Source organism: Cajanus cajan, chromosome 8, assembly GCF_000230855.2.
Source record: "Cajanus cajan strain Asha chromosome 8, NIPB_CcT2T_4, whole genome shotgun sequence".
Taxonomy (NCBI): domain Eukaryota; kingdom Viridiplantae; phylum Streptophyta; class Magnoliopsida; order Fabales; family Fabaceae; genus Cajanus; species Cajanus cajan.
This window is the reverse complement of record NC_138524.1, coordinates 54,772,105-54,789,651: the sequence shown is the minus strand read 5'-3', so window position 1 is coordinate 54,789,651 and position 17,547 is coordinate 54,772,105. Positions and strand designations below refer to the sequence as shown.

At 29.2% G+C, this 17,547-nt stretch overlaps 2 protein-coding genes and 1 non-coding gene across 3 annotated transcripts; 2 read left to right on the top strand and 1 right to left on the bottom strand.

Moving 5' to 3' along the window:
• The first annotated feature begins 7,048 nt into the window (after positions 1-7,048).
• On the top strand, positions 7,049-10,674 carry ANNAT4 (annexin 4). The gene is made up of 6 exons (XM_020359469.2): positions 7,049-7,204; positions 7,476-7,651; positions 8,606-8,824; positions 9,610-9,834; positions 9,986-10,054; positions 10,168-10,674. Exons 1-6 carry the CDS (start codon positions 7,159-7,161, stop codon positions 10,372-10,374), a joined length of 942 nt encoding a protein of 313 aa, XP_020215058.2. The 5' UTR covers positions 7,049-7,158; the 3' UTR covers positions 10,375-10,674.
• Positions 10,675-13,918: 3,244 nt separating this feature from the next.
• LOC114915939 (small nucleolar RNA R71) lies at positions 13,919-14,024 on the bottom strand. Its single transcript, XR_003804203.2, has one exon. It is a non-coding gene; the product is annotated as a small nucleolar RNA R71 (small nucleolar RNA).
• Positions 14,025-15,153: 1,129 nt separating this feature from the next.
• Positions 15,154-16,269, top strand: LOC109799279 (uncharacterized). Its single transcript, XM_020359826.2, has one exon. The coding sequence runs from the start codon at positions 15,154-15,156 to the stop codon at positions 16,267-16,269; it is 1,116 nt and encodes a 371-aa protein (XP_020215415.2).
• The last annotated feature ends 1,278 nt before the right edge of the window (positions 16,270-17,547 follow it).

The following is a 17,547-nucleotide window of genomic DNA, read 5'->3' as shown; positions in this document are numbered from 1 at the left end:
CTAGACTAATTTAAAAAATATGTAAAACACTTAATTAATGGAAGAAAAAATTACAAATAAATTTGTTGTTATGTTAAATTTCTTCCATTATTTTGAATATTATCGATGGGTTCTAACTTGTAGCCATGATTGAAGTTGATGTAGTGTGAATTGACGTGCTTCTTTATTTCAACGTTCATACCTACCATGAACCAAAACTTGTGGAACACATTCTCCGCATTCAAAATAAAAAATCTAAAGCAACAATAATTTATACTTATATATAAAAATATATATTTTTCACAAGTTTTAAATTATTTCACTTTTATAAGTTATAATCATTTCTGTCTCACCTCAAACTTCCTCCTTCAACGACTTACTCTATTAATTTTAAAATATAGAGACATTACTTTTACAACAACAATAATATAATAACTATCCATAACATTTATCATCTATTTTTTAAATGATTTATTTTTAAATTTTTAAATAATAAAATATAATATAAAAATTAATTATTTTTATAAATATAAGACTTGAATTTAAAATCTTAAATTTTAAAAATCAAGTAGAATACTGATTGACTTAATAAATATTAACAATTTTAAAATATTTTTGTTAAATAAAATATAAAAATATGAAGTATTTTGACTTAACTAATAATAATAATAATAATAAATCATTAAGTTAAATACCTAATACTCGTTATTAGATCTATAAAAAAGGGTTTTTTTATTAAAAATTAAATAGGATTTTCATAACCTTGTATTTCCCTCATTAATAATCATTTTAAATTATAATACCATTTAGTATATATAATATTCAGTTTTATAGACAATTTAGTTCCATATTAATCGTTTAGTTTCATTGAAGGAATTACAATACAGTTAGTTGTATTTTTAAAAATTAAATCAATTTATATATATATTAAATATAATGATTATTTAACACAAAAAATTTTATGAGAATTTTTTTTGACGATAAGAATTAGTTTAACTACATATATAATTTAAATTTTATTCTCTGAAAAATAGAAATTGTGTACAATGGTTGCAAGTTCCACTTCTGTTATTTAGTAATTTCTTTAACTATCTCCCACCGACATAAAGACATATACTGAAAGCATAACAAAATGTAAAAAAGAGAAGAAAAAGAAAAAAAAAAAAAAAAAGTTGTATAAACTACGTAAAATATATGCAAAGTGTGCATCATGTGCATATATAAAAGAAATTTCGAAAGTGTTAGTGGGTACCATCTTTTTTAATACTTTATTTAACACTTTTTTTTTTTTATAATTAGTTGAATCATATATGAATTAATATTGTTAATAAAAAAAGTTGGAAGAACCTTAAAGCCACATGGAGAAGAACCTTCGCAGTTGCAGATCATGACCAACTCATAATCTGAGTTTAGCTTTTTTATTGATTCCGTTATTATCGTAACTCTTATCAGAATTCGTAGTTGTAAAGCAAACTAACGCAAAATATTCAATTAAATTCGCATGCACATTGCAAGTTCAATTATATATTATTTTCTTTTTTTAAAAACTTAATAACTTGCAAGTTCAATTATGAAATTCAATATGAGATTCAGTATGATGCTGTCATGGTGACAATGTGGCATGAATATACTTTAGGAATCCTTATCCCACATAATTCACATAATTAAAAACATATATATGTTATACATTATTATCTTTTAAGATCAGTAAATATAAACAATTAAATGTGCATGTGTGTATGCGTATGGATATAGTTTACTTCAAAGTTTTTACCAAAATTATATAATAAAAAAAACGGTTTGAAAGAAAGGGTTCATTTTAAACCCTATGTCTGAAATTCCATAATTTTTTTTTTGTAAAATAACAAATCAAAATTAATATAAAAAAAACTTTTATCTAAAATTTCAAAATAAATAATATAGTAGTTGTTATGAATAAACAAAATGATGCTAACCTTCTAGCCTTGAGGACAAATTCTTAGTGCATCAATAAATTAATGAATGAATATGATGGGGTAGGGATTTTCATTATTTTGGTCCTTTGAAATCGCCTTGGAGAGTAGCAATGATTTATGTTCTAATTTACTCAAAACAAAAATGAAAGTTTGAATGATAATCGTTTATAAACAGGCTAATCAAGAAAAGTTAAGTGTTTGAATGATAATCGATGATTTTTTTCTTTTAAGCTTCGTTAAAATAATATTTCTAATAGTAAATAAAAATCATATTAAATTATTAGCTAAAATGTTTAATATTTTAAAAAAATTAAAATGCTGTCTGTCCCAAGGGAGTTTAATTAAAGTTTGGAGTATATATGAATGATGAATAAATTAATAAATAAGAGAAGAGTTCCATTGTGTTAAATGAGTTTATTTGGAATACAGCATGGGTCATAAAAAAATTATTTAAGTTGACCTATATAAGTAAAATGACATTTTTTTATCACTAAAAGTCTCAAATAAAGTGGTGCAAAAATAATTCTCAAGTCAATTAAAAATAATTATATTATAAAAAACCAGAGTTATAAAAAATATATATATATATATATATATATATATATATATATATATTATGTTTAAAAAAATATAGCACTGTTTTTTCTCTCTTTATATTAAACATCTTACTATATATTTTTATTTTATTCGCACCCACTAGTTATTATATAAAAATATTATTTACTTTCTAACAAAACATGATTAGTCTAAGATAAAATCTTAGATTTTTTTGTGTGAAAAAAATATTATACAATTTTTTTTAATACAAATCTGAAGAAGTAATGAATGTTTTTAAGTGTACCGAAGCATATATTGATTTGAGAAAATGTTTGGTTTAATTTATTTGATTTAAGTAAATAATTGTTTCAATTTTAAGTGTTTGACAAAAAAAAAAAGATTGCTTCTCCAAAAAAATTATATTAGCAAAGATGCAATTGCAATAATTTACTTATTTCAAAGTAGTTTTAAGATATGAAGAGCTTTTTTCTTATAAAAATTAAACTTGGTATACTAAGAAGGTTACAATACTGACATAAAATAATATAACATAAAATAATTTAAATATTTTAAGTTTATATATGTTTATTTTAATATAATTAAAATCAAAAATATTTTTCAACGCGCACATAATTTTTTTAGTTTACTAAGTTCTTGTCATGAGTAGCATTGATGTACTCAACAATACTATCCCTATATGTAACAAACAACAAGAGAAACAACAAAAACAAATAGTACCAAACCAAAAAAAAAAAAAAAAACAGCAATAAGAATATTATTTTACTCTTGATTATAAAAAAATAAGTATATTTTAAATATATTAATTAATAATTTTTTACACTTTATTTTGTTATGAATTTCTTAATGAACTGCTTAATTGATATACTATTGAACAAGGTACTAATATTATATATAGCCATGTTTATTAATTGGAAATCTTTTTTTTTCTATTTGATTTAATTATATAAATATTTTAAAAATTAAATTTTAAATTCTAACATTATTAATTGAAAATAATTTAAATCTTAAATATTGATTGTAATCATAACTTAGTCTTTATAAATAAGACATTTTTAATTGAAATACACACGGATAAACATGAATGATTATGATAATTAATTTTATTAAGTTTATAAAATTAATTATTATATATTAATTTTATTTTTTTACTATTAAATTTTCATGAATAAAGTAAAAATATTATTTTAAAACAAAATTTATATACTAATATCAATAAAATTGATAAATGATAATTGAATAATTTTTTATCGATCAAAATTAATTGAAGAGCTCTCTCTTCATTATCTAATAACAAGAAACATATTATTACAATCTTTAATAGAATTAAAAGATTAAAAAAAAATTATTATAAAAAATTATAAAACATCTTATTAAAAGGATTATATTTTAATTTTATTTTAACAAGGGGGTATTTTTATATATAAAACGGATATTTATTCTTTATTTTTAGCTTAACACTTCAAAGTTTTTGTGATAGGTATCATCCGAGGTACTCATGATTTTTTTAGTTTAGAGAATATGGAGTTCTCAAATTTGACAAGGAAACAACAAACAATTTTATCCATTCAGGTCCACTCATGTTGGAATTGGAATTGGAAACAACGTTATTCACATGGATGCATTTATTATTCATATATTTTATTATATCCTATCATCACTTACCCACCATACATTGACGTGACATGGGCCCTTTTACAATTAATTAATTTAATGGGAAAATGCCAGCTAACAACATTGTCGTCATCCAAATTATTCATACATATATATATTCTTAACTTTGGAATTTGAAAGGTTTTGTTTGGACTAATTAGATGTTCTTTGATTGTTTAGTAATGATAATGTTTCATCATGCATGTTGGAGAAAAAATGATATTCTTCTATCACACTAATATCAATATAACCACTAAATCTTTGAAATTGCTCTTTACGATAAAACTCTATTTAATTTCTATTCAATTACTATCTATGATTGTGTCTTTGTAGTCGACAACACATGATCCAAATTATTAAATTCACTTAAATATGTTTTTTTTTCTTCATCAAATATACCATTTTTTTAAAAAAAAATTGTTTAACTTTTGATCTATGTTATATATATATATATATATATATATATTAAAAACAATTTTGTCGATCGTGACTTTTTTTAACATTTTAGATCATAAGTCAAATTTTTTTATACTGTTTTAAGTGAATTTAATTTAAACCATCTAATGTTTGAGAGGTTATCCAAAACACTGGAAAAGTCTCAATTGGGACTAAATTTTCTTTTTTACAAAGATTAAAAATTAAACAAAAAATTTAGGAATCAAATTAAAATATAATAAAACAATAATTTTGTTGGAGAAAAAGATATTCAAGCTAATTAGATTAAAATGTTCTACTATATTTTAGTAGTTTTGATCTGTAATCGTTAAATTAAAGGGTGAGAAGTATCATATCAGTTTCTAGATTTCTTTTTAGTCAACAAAACACATGATCCAAATTAATTATTATTTTTTAGCTTTCTTCTGATATATTTTATTATATAGGTGTGATAAATATCAATATCAAGTTCTACATTGTACTTCTCCAATGTAAACGTTAAATTAAATAATTATTTATGTATATTCTCCATTAAAATATGATAATATATATATATATATATAACTTATAAAAAAATTATTTTTCCTGGTCAATCTTTCTTTCTTTCTGTTTATACCTCGTGATAATATGCCCAGGCTGTACGATTAATTAATTCCTAATCCTTAACACTGGTTGGTATGCGAGAATTAGATAAAAATAAAGGTAATGTAAAAAAAGTAAAGGTGAAAAAGAGAAAAAAGAAATAAATAATTAATAAATCCCTCTATAAAATATTTCTACTCAAATGAAAGGAGAAATAACGAAAAAAATAAATAAAAACAACTCATGTTTTGATTAACTTTTCCAGCAAAAATTCACTGAAAAGTAAACTTTAGTTTATTAAAAGCAAACCTTAATTAAATAATTAAAAGTTCTTCTAATTGATTAACTTTTTTATTAATTTAGTGAATTAAAATTATTTTTTTTATCCTTTTCTATTTTTCTTTATTTCTTTTAAATCAAACATTTTTAAATATACTATATATTAGTTATTTCTATTAATATATTTCTCTTTCTTATATATATATTTTTTTATTTCTATTCACTTTATTTTCCACTTATTTCTTTCGTTGCTACTAAAAATTCTGGTGTTATAAAATTCTCTTAGATCCTATTCATGTGAGTTTGATATTTACATAAAATTTTAGCTTATAATTTTATTACATTTTAACAAAAAAAACCTTTATGAAAAATAAAAAAAAAAGGATTTTATGATTTAAAGTTAACAACTTATTTTTGATAAATGAATTTAAAAATGGAACGATCGAATAAAAAACTTATTTTTATCAAAGTTTTTAATTTTTCATTTTACTTTAATATTTAATTATTTTAAATACAATATAGTTTATTACAAATAACTTCATATTAACTTTTTTATGTTTATAAAAAAATGTTATTATTTTGTATGTTTTAAATAAAATAGATCGTCTTAAAATTATTTTTCATTAGACATATCTAAATCTAAAACTCATTTCTATTAATTAATCACAATAATAATTAATTATAAATATAATCAACTCTTAATTAATTTTTTTTTACAAATAACTCAAACACACCAAAACACAAAAAAAATCATATGAAAGAAATATAAGCTTTTAAAATAAGTTCGTTTTGGAGTTTCTCTCATATGAAATTCTCTTTTGATTTCATTTAAATAGATGATTGCATTATATTTAAATATTAGCATTTTAAGTGGTCACATTAGAAATTGAAATAACCCTGAGGCCTATGTTGTTAAACACTCTAAAATGAAGGGCATGATTGCAACAACAATATGAACATTATGTAACTTACAACAAAATAATTAATGAATTCTCTATCTCATCTGTCTCTTTCTTTAATAGTTTTAACTTTTATATCATTTGTTGAGCTGGCCTTATATATAACTGAACTTTATATTTATATTTATTTTGAGTTATAAATTCACCATAATTTTTGGTTATCACAATTTAAGTTACAATTCATTAAAATTCAGTACGGTTTTAGAACATACTCGATAGAATAATTTCTATACTGTTACTCACTATTTTTTTTTTTTATACATTTTTACTAATTAATTTCAGTACTTCAGAAAAACTCGTGTTCAGACAACTATGATGTCAAGGAGAAATGAGTCACTGCACAACCTTTTTTAATGTACAAACATAACTTTTATTTATTTATTTTTATTTTATATTTCACATCTTCATACTACATTGGTCAAAAGCCATAACAATAAGAAATTATTAAGTGGTATTGAAACTAATATTTACATGACATGTAATTAAGTTTAATTATTTTTTTTCATAAATTAAAAAATTTAAACACATGTCATATTGTAGTTGGTTAAAATCATGAACATTTAATAATTTTGAACTACTTGTTAATTTCTGTGTCTGTAACAATAAAGCAAGCTTCACTTGATATTTGTTTATTACATTTTAAATGACGAAAATAGCCTTTGGGTGGTCCTATAAAGTGACCATACCATTTATTGGACATAGCAGTATCTCAATTGTCTCAACTCTATCAAACTTCAAAGTTCAAACACAGAAGAATCAGAATGGCTTTCAATCAAGAGTTAGAAGCTATCACCCAAGCTTTCTCAGGTTCTCTCTTTTGTTTCACACTCCCTTAAGCTTCTACTATTTTACCTCATATATTATTTATTTTTCCCCCAATATATTGTTAAATATGCATGTCCTTTGACAAAAAAAATAAATAATAATAATTGAGTTTAACGAAAGAGACTAACCAAGATTTGAACTCTTGGTGTCCATATTTAATGTCTGAATGACCATACATTAAACAAGAAGATAATATGTCAAAAATAGAAAATATATATGAATTATGTTGATTATCAGTGATTGATGATTTCAGGGCATGGAGTGGATGAGAAATCATTGGTAACAATACTGGGAAAATGGGATCCTCAAGAGAGAGAATCTTTCAGGAAGAACACACCACATTCGTTCATTGAGGATCATGAACGTCATTTTCAGAGGTGTGATGATCACTATGTTCGTCTTCTCAAGCATGAATTCGTGCGTTTTAAGGTACATGTATATAATCAGTTGGATTTCATAGTAATTGTGAAATTTATTTTCATGACTAGATATTAATTTTTTTAATAATATATTTGGTAAAGTCAAAGTCAGATTGTTTTTATAAGAATATGTATGGAAGGTGCCAACTAAAATGCATATATCACCATATATAGAATGTTAATTGGTTAATTAATCATCTCTTTCTGCTGAAGGGGTTTGACAATAACCGTGTCTGTTTAAAATTTTTTAAATTAAAATATATAAAAAGTGAATAATTTAGAGATTTTATGAAAAGTAAAAGCTATATCCCTTTAATATTTTTTTTTTTTGGTGAGTCTATGTTTTTAATAGAGTATACTTATGTAAAACACTTTTTCTTAAAAGGTAGTTATAATAAATAGAATCACATTTTTTTTTCAGTAGTAAAAGTAACTTGTCAAAATAATCAAAATTTTGCTCCAGATTCTTTTTTTTTTCTTTCAAAAGTTTAAACAAAACATTTTTTAAAAACTAATGTTTTATATTTTGATTAGAAAAACATTTTTTTTAACTCAAAATCACTTTTGTAATGAATTCTATAAAAATGTTAAATATGTAACAAAAAGATATTCACATTTTTCTTAAAAATTATTGTCACAAAATATTTATTCACATTTTTAATAGAGCAAACGTGTCCTTCTTGTTTAGGATTTTTTTTAATCTTTTCATTAATGTATACTTGTTATTGTTACACGAAGGAACTCATGGAAGTAATACTCATTTATTATTTTTATGATCATTAATAAATTCCCTTTTGTATTAATATTAAAGACAAAATGTAATGAGACGTTCAGGAAATTATCACTAGGCTTTATTAATTGTTAACACTCTGAAAAGCAAGATTCAGCTAATGAAATATAATGAACCAAAGTTGGAATAATTAGTATTATACGTGGTCCCTTATTATGTGAGTGATTTAATCAGAATGCTGTGGTGCTTTGGACCATGCACCCTTGGGAAAGAGATGCTCGTTTAGTGAAAGAGGCCCTAAAGAAGGGCCCAAGTGCCTATGGAGTGTTGGTTGAGGTCGCATGCACACGATCCTCAGAGGAGCTTTTGGGAGCTAGGAAGGCCTATCATTCTCTCTTTGATCACTCCATTGAAGAAGATGTTGCTTCTCACATCCATGGCATCGAACGAAAGGTGAGCTACACTTGCACCAATGATCTTTGTGGATCTCTTTACAATACTTGGTTACATATCATATAAGAGCATCTCTAGTGGGGGTTGTTTATAAGCAACTCTTGTGCCACATTATTGCCATATCAGTTCTGATCCACTTTATGGGTTGCTTAAATTTTAGCAACTTTACTAAATTTTAAGCAACTCATAAAGTGGACTAAAACTGATGTGACAATGATGTGGCACAGGAGTTGTTTATAAGCAACCCCTACTGGAGATGCTCTAAAGATCAATCAAGATCATAGATACGTAATGCCTTAAATCATACGATAATTTCTTAGTTTGTAGGTTTTATCATTATAAGACAATTTATATTGAAATTTCTAAAATATTACGAGTTTAATACTCATGCATTGTTAGTATAAAAGTTTTACATAATCAACCAATTAAAAATCACATTTTGTATAACTTTTAAACTAGTTATTATAAAAGTCAACAAATTTATCATTTTTGGTGAATTGTGTTTGGATAACTGCGTAAAATTGTTTTATATGTGAATGTATCGCTGTTAAATCTATTAATTATTGTTGCTTCACTTTATATGGTCTTTATAATTAAATGATGCATTGTAGACAATAATGTCAAAGCTTAAATATTAGATGCAAGATTGTTTTGATAAAATAAGTAAATGTTATATTACAAAAGAAGGTTTTGGTGAATATTTTATGGGCATGATTTTACTTGTATGTCCTTCGAAAAATAATAGTATATCTAAGTCAAATTAACACTATTATCTTTTTGAACAGCTATTGGTTGCCCTTGTGAGTGCCTATAGATATGAAGGATCGAAGGTTAAAGATGACACTGCAAAATCAGAGGCCAAAATCCTTTCCAATGCCATTAAGAATGTTCATAAGAAGCCTATTAATGAGGATGATGAAGTAATAAGGATATTGGCAACAAGAAGCAAGCTACATCTACAAGCAGTTTACAAGCACTATAAAGAGATATCTGGCAAGAACCTTGATGAGGTAATAGAAACTACTAATGCCCAATAATTATGCCATTTGAATTTCTTTTATGATCCTCTCTTATATATGCTACCTTAAGTTTTGAGGTTCTATTGTACTTCAAATTTGATGAGATTTTATTCCTAATTAAACCTTCAATGCGTATGGCTAGGACCTTGATGATTTAAGATTTAAAGAGACTGTGCAATGCCTTTGTACCCCACAGATATATTTCAGTAAGGTAAGTTACAAGTTTAGAATCCAACACCCGAAGTTCTTGCTTTTGTGTTCCCTTTTTATTTTATAACAATAATAATAAACTTTATTATAAATTGCATTCTTTTTTGTCCCCAGGTTTTGGATGCAGCATTGAGAATTGATGTGGACAAGAATACTAAGAAATCACTTACTCGTGTTATTGTTACTCGAGCTGACATTGATATAAAGGACATAAAAGCAGAGTACCATAACCTATATGGAGTTTCTTTACCACAGAAAGTTGAAGAGGTTGCTAGAGGAAACTACAAGGATTTCTTGCTAAACTTGATTGCAAGAGGCTAATTGAAGAAAATAAAAAGAGAACAAAACCTTGGAAGATGAACTTCAAGTTTAATCTCTATCCAGTGTATTTTTTTTCGTCTAATTTTCCTTGGATTGTTGTTGATCATTTTCATTGCATGATGCTTCATCTTGTATTATTAGTTTTCCAGAAAAGTGAGAAGTGTAATCAAATTAAACTATTCACGTATTTCTTCCAAGACAAATTTCCTTTTCTATCATCTTGTTACAATCCCAATTGTACTTACAAAATTGCAATACACCTTTCTTCAAGTAATAAAGAATCTTTGATATTCTTGTCCATTTCTTCTGCATGATCTTTGTCTGAATTGAGTCTTTTAGTTCTTTTTTGAAAAGATAGGGAAGTATCTACAAAACACACTCAACAATATGGTTTGTTCAGTTATTCCTATACTTAATTATTTACCTAGTTATTTCACATTGTTGGGTTTTGAGCTCTTTTCTTATGTAAGGAATAGACTCAAATATGTAAGTCCTTTATATCTCACTTAATCAAGCGAAAATAAAAGGTTAGATTTGAGTTGAGAGAGATAATTATTATTGAGAGAGAACGACAACAAATACAAAGAGAAGAGAAGAGGAAAAGTCATTGTGCATTTTTTCATTCCCACCTTGCAAAATTTTTCATATTGCATTAAGAGATTTGTTTTTTGTTGAATTAGACTAAAATTTGGACAATAGATTTGGAGTGAGAAAAAACCTGTCCGTATCAACGACTCTATTTTTGGAGTTTTCATTTTGTTTGTCATTTGTAATCAATTGTGCTTAATATTTTTGATTGATCGTAAGCATTGTTTGGTGCATTCATTGGATACTCTCTTGTACCCTTTGTTGATCATAGTGGAGATTCTCTTTGGTTTGGGCAACTTATGATTTTAACCTTTAGATTGAAGAGTTTTTCACGTTCAAAATCTTTTTGTCTCTTGTGTATTTGGATTACCTTTTCTTTTTGCTCTATTTTTTGGTGCTCCATACTAATTCTTGTAAGTTGGGAGATCTTATTTCCATTGTATATTGCTCTTTTATTGAGTTGTTATTGTATTGGACTTTTTCTCATAACACATGATGTTCTAATAATCGACCCTAATTGACTATAACCAACCTTATGACAAATACAATAATTGTCTACTTCGGGCATCATTCGTTTTTGGTCATAACTCAATTATATCAAATAACTTGGTTGGATCGTACACTACTTCCTCAATCTTGAGTTTAATTGAAAGTGAAGAGATTGAAATATTTGCCTTATAGTTCCTTACTTGGTAAGCTAATTATTAAATAAAATAATAATAATATGAAATATATAAAAATTAAGTCAACATTTTTAGAATGTCGCTACTGTTGAGTGTCTTTTGTTCTTCATTTACACTCAACTTTTGGTACTCTTTTTGGTAATTGTAGATATTTATATATGTTATTTTACCCCCTAAATTGGAAGAATCAAATTATACTAAAAGGGTAGAAGAGTAGTAGCAAAATCTTAAGGAATTTCTTCCATTTTTGCAGAAAATTTGAGAAGGCAGAGATCCACAGCCATAACAATGGATCTGGAGCTCGAGCTGTGGAAATATGGGAAGGAATTAGGAGGTCAGAAACTTGCAGCTATAGTTGTGGTTCTGCAGCTATAGCTGTGGAAATATGGATTGCAATTTTGAAGTTCCAGAGACTTGAAGCTAAAACTGTGGACTCACAGCTAAAGCCATGGAGCACCCAGGATCCAACAAAAGTTCCAGAAATTCACATCCATAGCTGTGGTTTCACCGCTGCAACGCTGAGACTTACTTCACCATGAAGGATTTGCCACAGCTATAGCTGTGGATCTGCAGTTGCAGCGTTGGAGGTTTCTTCACCCTGAAGGACCCTTCACAGCCATAGCTGTGGATTTACAGCTGCAGCTGTGGGAGGAAAAATCACTTTTTGCCTCTGTTTTAAGCTCATATAAAAGGGGAAAATCTGAAAAACAGGGGGCATCATGAAACACAAAGAGAAAAATAGGATTGGGAGTACGAAGAGGAGAAAAACAGGGCAAGAGTGAAGATTGGGAAGTTGGATCATTTGGGAACGAAGATCAACCCCTTCTCTTCATCTTTTACTTTGTGATTTCTTCTTCTACTCCTCTGATCTTGTAATGGCCATGTGTGGCTAAATCTTTTGAGGATTGGTCCTGGTGTAACTACTAACTCTTCTATTTCTTAAATCTATATATGCATTTCATTCTCATTACTTGTGCTTGATTCTACTTTTAATGCTTATACCGGCTTGATCACCCGTTATATGATATTTGATTTTTGAATCCGGTTGGAAAACGTTTTTGAAAACCCGAACTGAATCTTTCACCTAAACATCTCTTGCTCTAGGAATAGACTTGATTTGTTTAATCACCTTGTTCAAGTCATTGTTCTTAATGCAAAGTGTTAATCATAAAACATAGAGGAATCATGTTTTAGATTAATCACTTTAGGATTCAACTTTGAGGGATCTTGTTGAATTACTAAATGAACGTGGAAATCATGAAGATGAAATCATATTTATTTTAAGGAATTTTAAGAGTTAGCAAGTGCTCCTGGGTCCAATCCTTATTTTATATAATTTTTCTTATAACTTTTACATTACCATTTTAATTTTGTTTCACATTAGCTCACTTTCAATCATATCAAAATCTCTTTATTAATCATTGGAGTAAGAATTACTAAACTCTCAAATCCCTGAGGACGATACTTAATTACTACATCGAAACTTGGTTTGCTTGCCAAGTGGTGTGTTTGCAAATCTGGCGCCCTTACCGGGGATTTGGTGCTATTTAGTAACTCTTGTTCTTGTGATTTTGTAATTGTGTAAATAATTCATTTTGTGAATATTTATAATATATAGATGCATTTGTCTTGTTGTGTTTTGTGGACTCACCTTGTTGTGCAGACTTCTTGAAATTGTATGCGACAGAAAACTCCAGCCGAGGAATTACATTTTGACCCTGAAATTGAAAGAACGGCAAGGAGGAACAACAGTAGGACAAGAAGGCTTAGACAATTAGAGAGAATCCAAAAACAACAACAAGATCTTCCAAGTTCTTCTACTTCATCAAATCAACCATTCCTTGAATCAGAGATGGCTGAAGAGGGATTAGGAACTCATAATGGTGGACATGGACCAGCCAGACCTCCCAGAAGGACCCTAGGTGATTACGCACAACAACATGGTCCTAGGCATTTCTCCAGTATTACAGTTCCAAATACTTCTATAGCTATAGAGATGAAGCCTGCCTTCCTTACTTTGGTTAGCTCATAACAATTTGCTGGCCTAGATCATGAAGACCCATACTCACACCTGTCAAATTTCTATGAGCTATGTGGAACAATGGGAATACCTGAAGGTGATGAGGAAGCTGTATACTTGAGGTTTTTTCCATTGTCTCTAATAGGAAAAGCTAAAGTTTGGTTACAATCTCACCCTAATCAAAGTTTGACAAGCTAGGGTTATGTGGAAAATAAGTTTGTTAATAGATTCTATCCATCATCCAAGTATATTAAGGCCAAATCAGAAATCACAACTTTTAGGCAAGGTGCAGATGAACCATTTTGTGAATCTTGGGAGAGATTTAAGTCATTGCTTAGAAAATGTCCTAACCATGGATTTGAAGATATAACTCAACTCAATTTCTTTGTTAATAGAATCAAGCCTGAGGTGAAGATGTTATTAGATGCAGCAGCTGGTGAAACCATGATGTCTGTAAGCCCAGAGGAAGCTACTCAAATTATAGAGTCTTTGGCATCTTCTGATCACCAAGCAGAGCATGGAAGACATCAATCTCATAAAAGAGGAGTTCTTAATCTCAGTACTAGTGATGCAATCCTTGCTCATAACAAGCTGTTATCTCAACAGATTGAAGCACTGACTAAGCAGATGGCCAAAATACCACAGCAGCTTCATGCCATTGCTTCCTCCCCAGCTCAATCAAATTCTTCTTTAAAGTGTGATTTTTGTGGGGGAGATCATCCCAATGGCCATTGTTCTAAGAACTCAAATGAAGAAGAGGTCAACTACGTGGGTAACCAACCGAAAGGAGGTAATTTTAATTCCCATAATTATAATACTAACAATTATATGCAGGGGAATCAAGGTTGGAAAAAAAATAACAACCAGGGATATGGATGGAAGAATGAAGCTGGACCATCCAATAGGCCACCACCACAACAACAACAACAACATCAACCTGTTTATCCCTCTATGCATGAAAGAACCAGTAAATTGGATGAGACTCTGAACTAATTCATGCAGGTGTCTATGAACAACCAGAAAAACACTGAAGCTTCCATCAAGAATTTAGAAGTACAGGTGGGTCAACTAGTTAAGCAATTAGCTAACATGTCTGGAGGCCCATTTTCAGCCAACACCAAGACCAACCCCAAGGAGTATTGCCAAGCCATAACAACAAGAAGTGGGAAGGTGGTAGGTAGTGATGTTGGGGTAAGTGAGAAAAATGAAAAGAAAGAAAATGTTGAATTGAGGGAGGTTGAGGAAGAGTGTGAGAAGAATGAGGAAGAAAACGATAAAAATGAAAGTGTAAATAGTGAGAAAATAAAATAGAAGAATGGAGTTGAGAAGGAGAAAAAGAAAAAGAAGGGCAAGGAAGTCATTTCCACTATTGTTGTAAGAAACTTACCTTACCCTCATGCTCCTTCTAAGAAAGAAAAAGAAAGACAGTTCTTGAGATTTCTAGATATCATAAAGAAGCTCCAGATTAATATTCCCTTCACTGAAGCCATGGAACAAATGCCCACTTATGCTCGGTTCATGAAGGAATTGTTGACTAAGAAGAGAAAAATTCTTGAAGAAGAGACTATGGAGCTTGAGGCAGGATGCAGTGCTATTATACAGAAGTCTTTACCTCAGAAATCAAGAGATCCAGGCAGTTTCACTCTCCCAGTATCAATTGGTAATTTATCAGTGGGTAAGGCACTCTTAGACCTTGGAGCCAATATTAATTTGATGCCTTTATCTATGCTGAAGAAGATAGGAGAAATGGAAGTAAGACCTACAAGAATGACCTTGCAGTTGGCAGACAAATCCATCAAGTTTCCACATGGTATAGTGGAAGATATGATAGTGAAGGTTGATAAGTTTATGTTCCCGGTTGATTTCATAGTCATGGATATGGAAGAGGATGTAGAAGTTCCTTTGATATTGGGCAGACCCTTTATGAAGACAACTCGAGTTATCATTGACATGGATGATGGAAAGCTAAAGGATAGGGTCCAAGATGAGGAAGTGAGTTTCAATGTATTTGAAACAACGAATTTTCCAAAAGGCAACAAAGATTGGTTTAGAATTGATGTATTAGATGATGTGTACTTGGAAACTCAAAATGATTTCAAGAGCTCATCGCCACTGGAGAAGGCTTTGCCTATCTCTAACGAAGAATTGGATAAGGTCATTGGTAAAGCTTGTCATTTCCCTATGGAGTTGGAGCACAAAGCATTTTGGGCTTTGAAGGCCTTAAATTATGATTTGAAGGCAGTAGGGGAGAAAAGAAAGCTCCAATTGCATGAACTAGAAGAAATGAAGTTGCAGGCTTATAAGTCTTCTAGATCTTACAAGCACAAAGCCAAGATATACCATGACAGGAAAATTCTGAACAGGAACTTCCAACCTGGCCAACAAGTATTGCTGTTCAATTCTAGGCTGAAACTTTTCCCTGGGAAGCTCAAATCTAAGTGGTCAGGCCCTTTCTCAATTAAATCTATCAAATCATATAGAGCAATTGAACTTGAAGATCCTGTCTCTAGAAGGACTTGGTTAGTCAATGGTCAAAGGCTCAAGCATTATCTGGGTGGTGAAGTGGAAAGACTCACCACCATCACTCAATTGAAGGAGCCATGATCATACATGAATTGTCAAGCTAAAGACATTAAATTAGCATGTTCTGGTTTAATTCTTGGTTTAAGTTCCGAATTGTGTGTTGAATAGTGATTGTTAATGGATTTTGTTCATAGCTAAGTGTGGTCTTATAATGCATGTTGTTGTGTATGTGAATGATATATAATGTGTTAAAGCTGCTGACAACTTATTTTGTGCTTATTGTGTGTTTGTGTGTAATAGTTGGAGCCTCAGAGTTTGGTCTGTAATAACATGTGTTTGTAGTGTGTTTTTGTCTGAGTTCATTCTGCTTGTTGTTTGTTGGTTGAGTTTCTGTTGATGTTGATGTTTAATTACAATTTAAATTGAGTTTCGTTTTAAATAGAAGAGTTAGTAGTTAATATTTTTTTGTTCATAGAGTTGCTTGAGTTCAAAATGAATGTTATTTGATGATTGAACTGTCTTAAAGTGTGTTAAGATTGCTGATTTTGTTTGAGGGTCTGTTTGTGTTTTTGGTGATGTGTAGTGAAGTATGTTAGTTCATAGTGGTATTTGATTTCATAGTGGTTGTTGTTTGATCTTTATAATGTTTTAAATTTGGAGCCTGTTGTGCTAGCATGAGAAAAGTCATTTGTGCGTGCAAGATTAATAGTATGTTGTAATTGTTATGCTAATTATATTAGCTTGATTCAATTGAGTGTCTTAGGCAATCTGTTGGTGTGGTATGATAAATTAGGTAGTTAAAATATTTGGTAAGGAGTGTGAGTTTGGGGAATATAGAATGCTGAATGATAGGTAGTGTAGCTGATTTTTGAGAAACCAAATCCCACCGCTCCGCGCTAGCGTCACAACTAAGGCGCTAAGTTTCTGTCAAGGACTTTTTGCATGAACAATTTTACAGCTGCAGCATGGAGAGCTATAGCCATAGCGTCAACTCTCTATTGGTCATCTTTGTGTGTTTAGAATTCCAACGCTCAAGCGCTAGCGTCACAGCCATGGCGCCAAGTTTCTGTCTCAGCACAATTTGCATATTAAATTTCCAGCGCTCAAGCGCCAAAACTGCAGCCATAACGCCAAGTCCCTGGAGCTCTTTCTTGAGTTCAAAAATTTCACTGCTACAGCGCCCATTTCACAGCCATGGTGCTAATTTTCTGCCAAGACCCTTTTTGTATATAAAACTACCAGCGCTGAAGCGCCAATTTCATGGCCATAACATCAATTTTCTGCAAGGATTTCTCAGATGGAAAACAAGTTCACAGTTGAAGCCCCAACTTCTAAGCCAAGAAGCTAACTCCCTGCCCC

Coding starts and splice junctions, on each gene's coding strand:
- ANNAT4 (XM_020359469.2), top strand. CDS start 7,159: ATGGCTTTCAATCAAGAGTTAGAAGCTATCACCCAAGCTTTCTCAG. Junction 7,205..7,475: donor TATCACCCAAGCTTTCTCAG/GTTCTCTCTTTT, acceptor TGATGATTTCAG/GGCATGGAGTGGATGAGAAA. Junction 8,825..9,609: donor TCCATGGCATCGAACGAAAG/GTGAGCTACACT, acceptor CTTTTTGAACAG/CTATTGGTTGCCCTTGTGAG.
- LOC109799279 (XM_020359826.2), top strand. CDS start 15,154: ATGGAACAAATGCCCACTTATGCTCGGTTCATGAAGGAATTGTTGACT.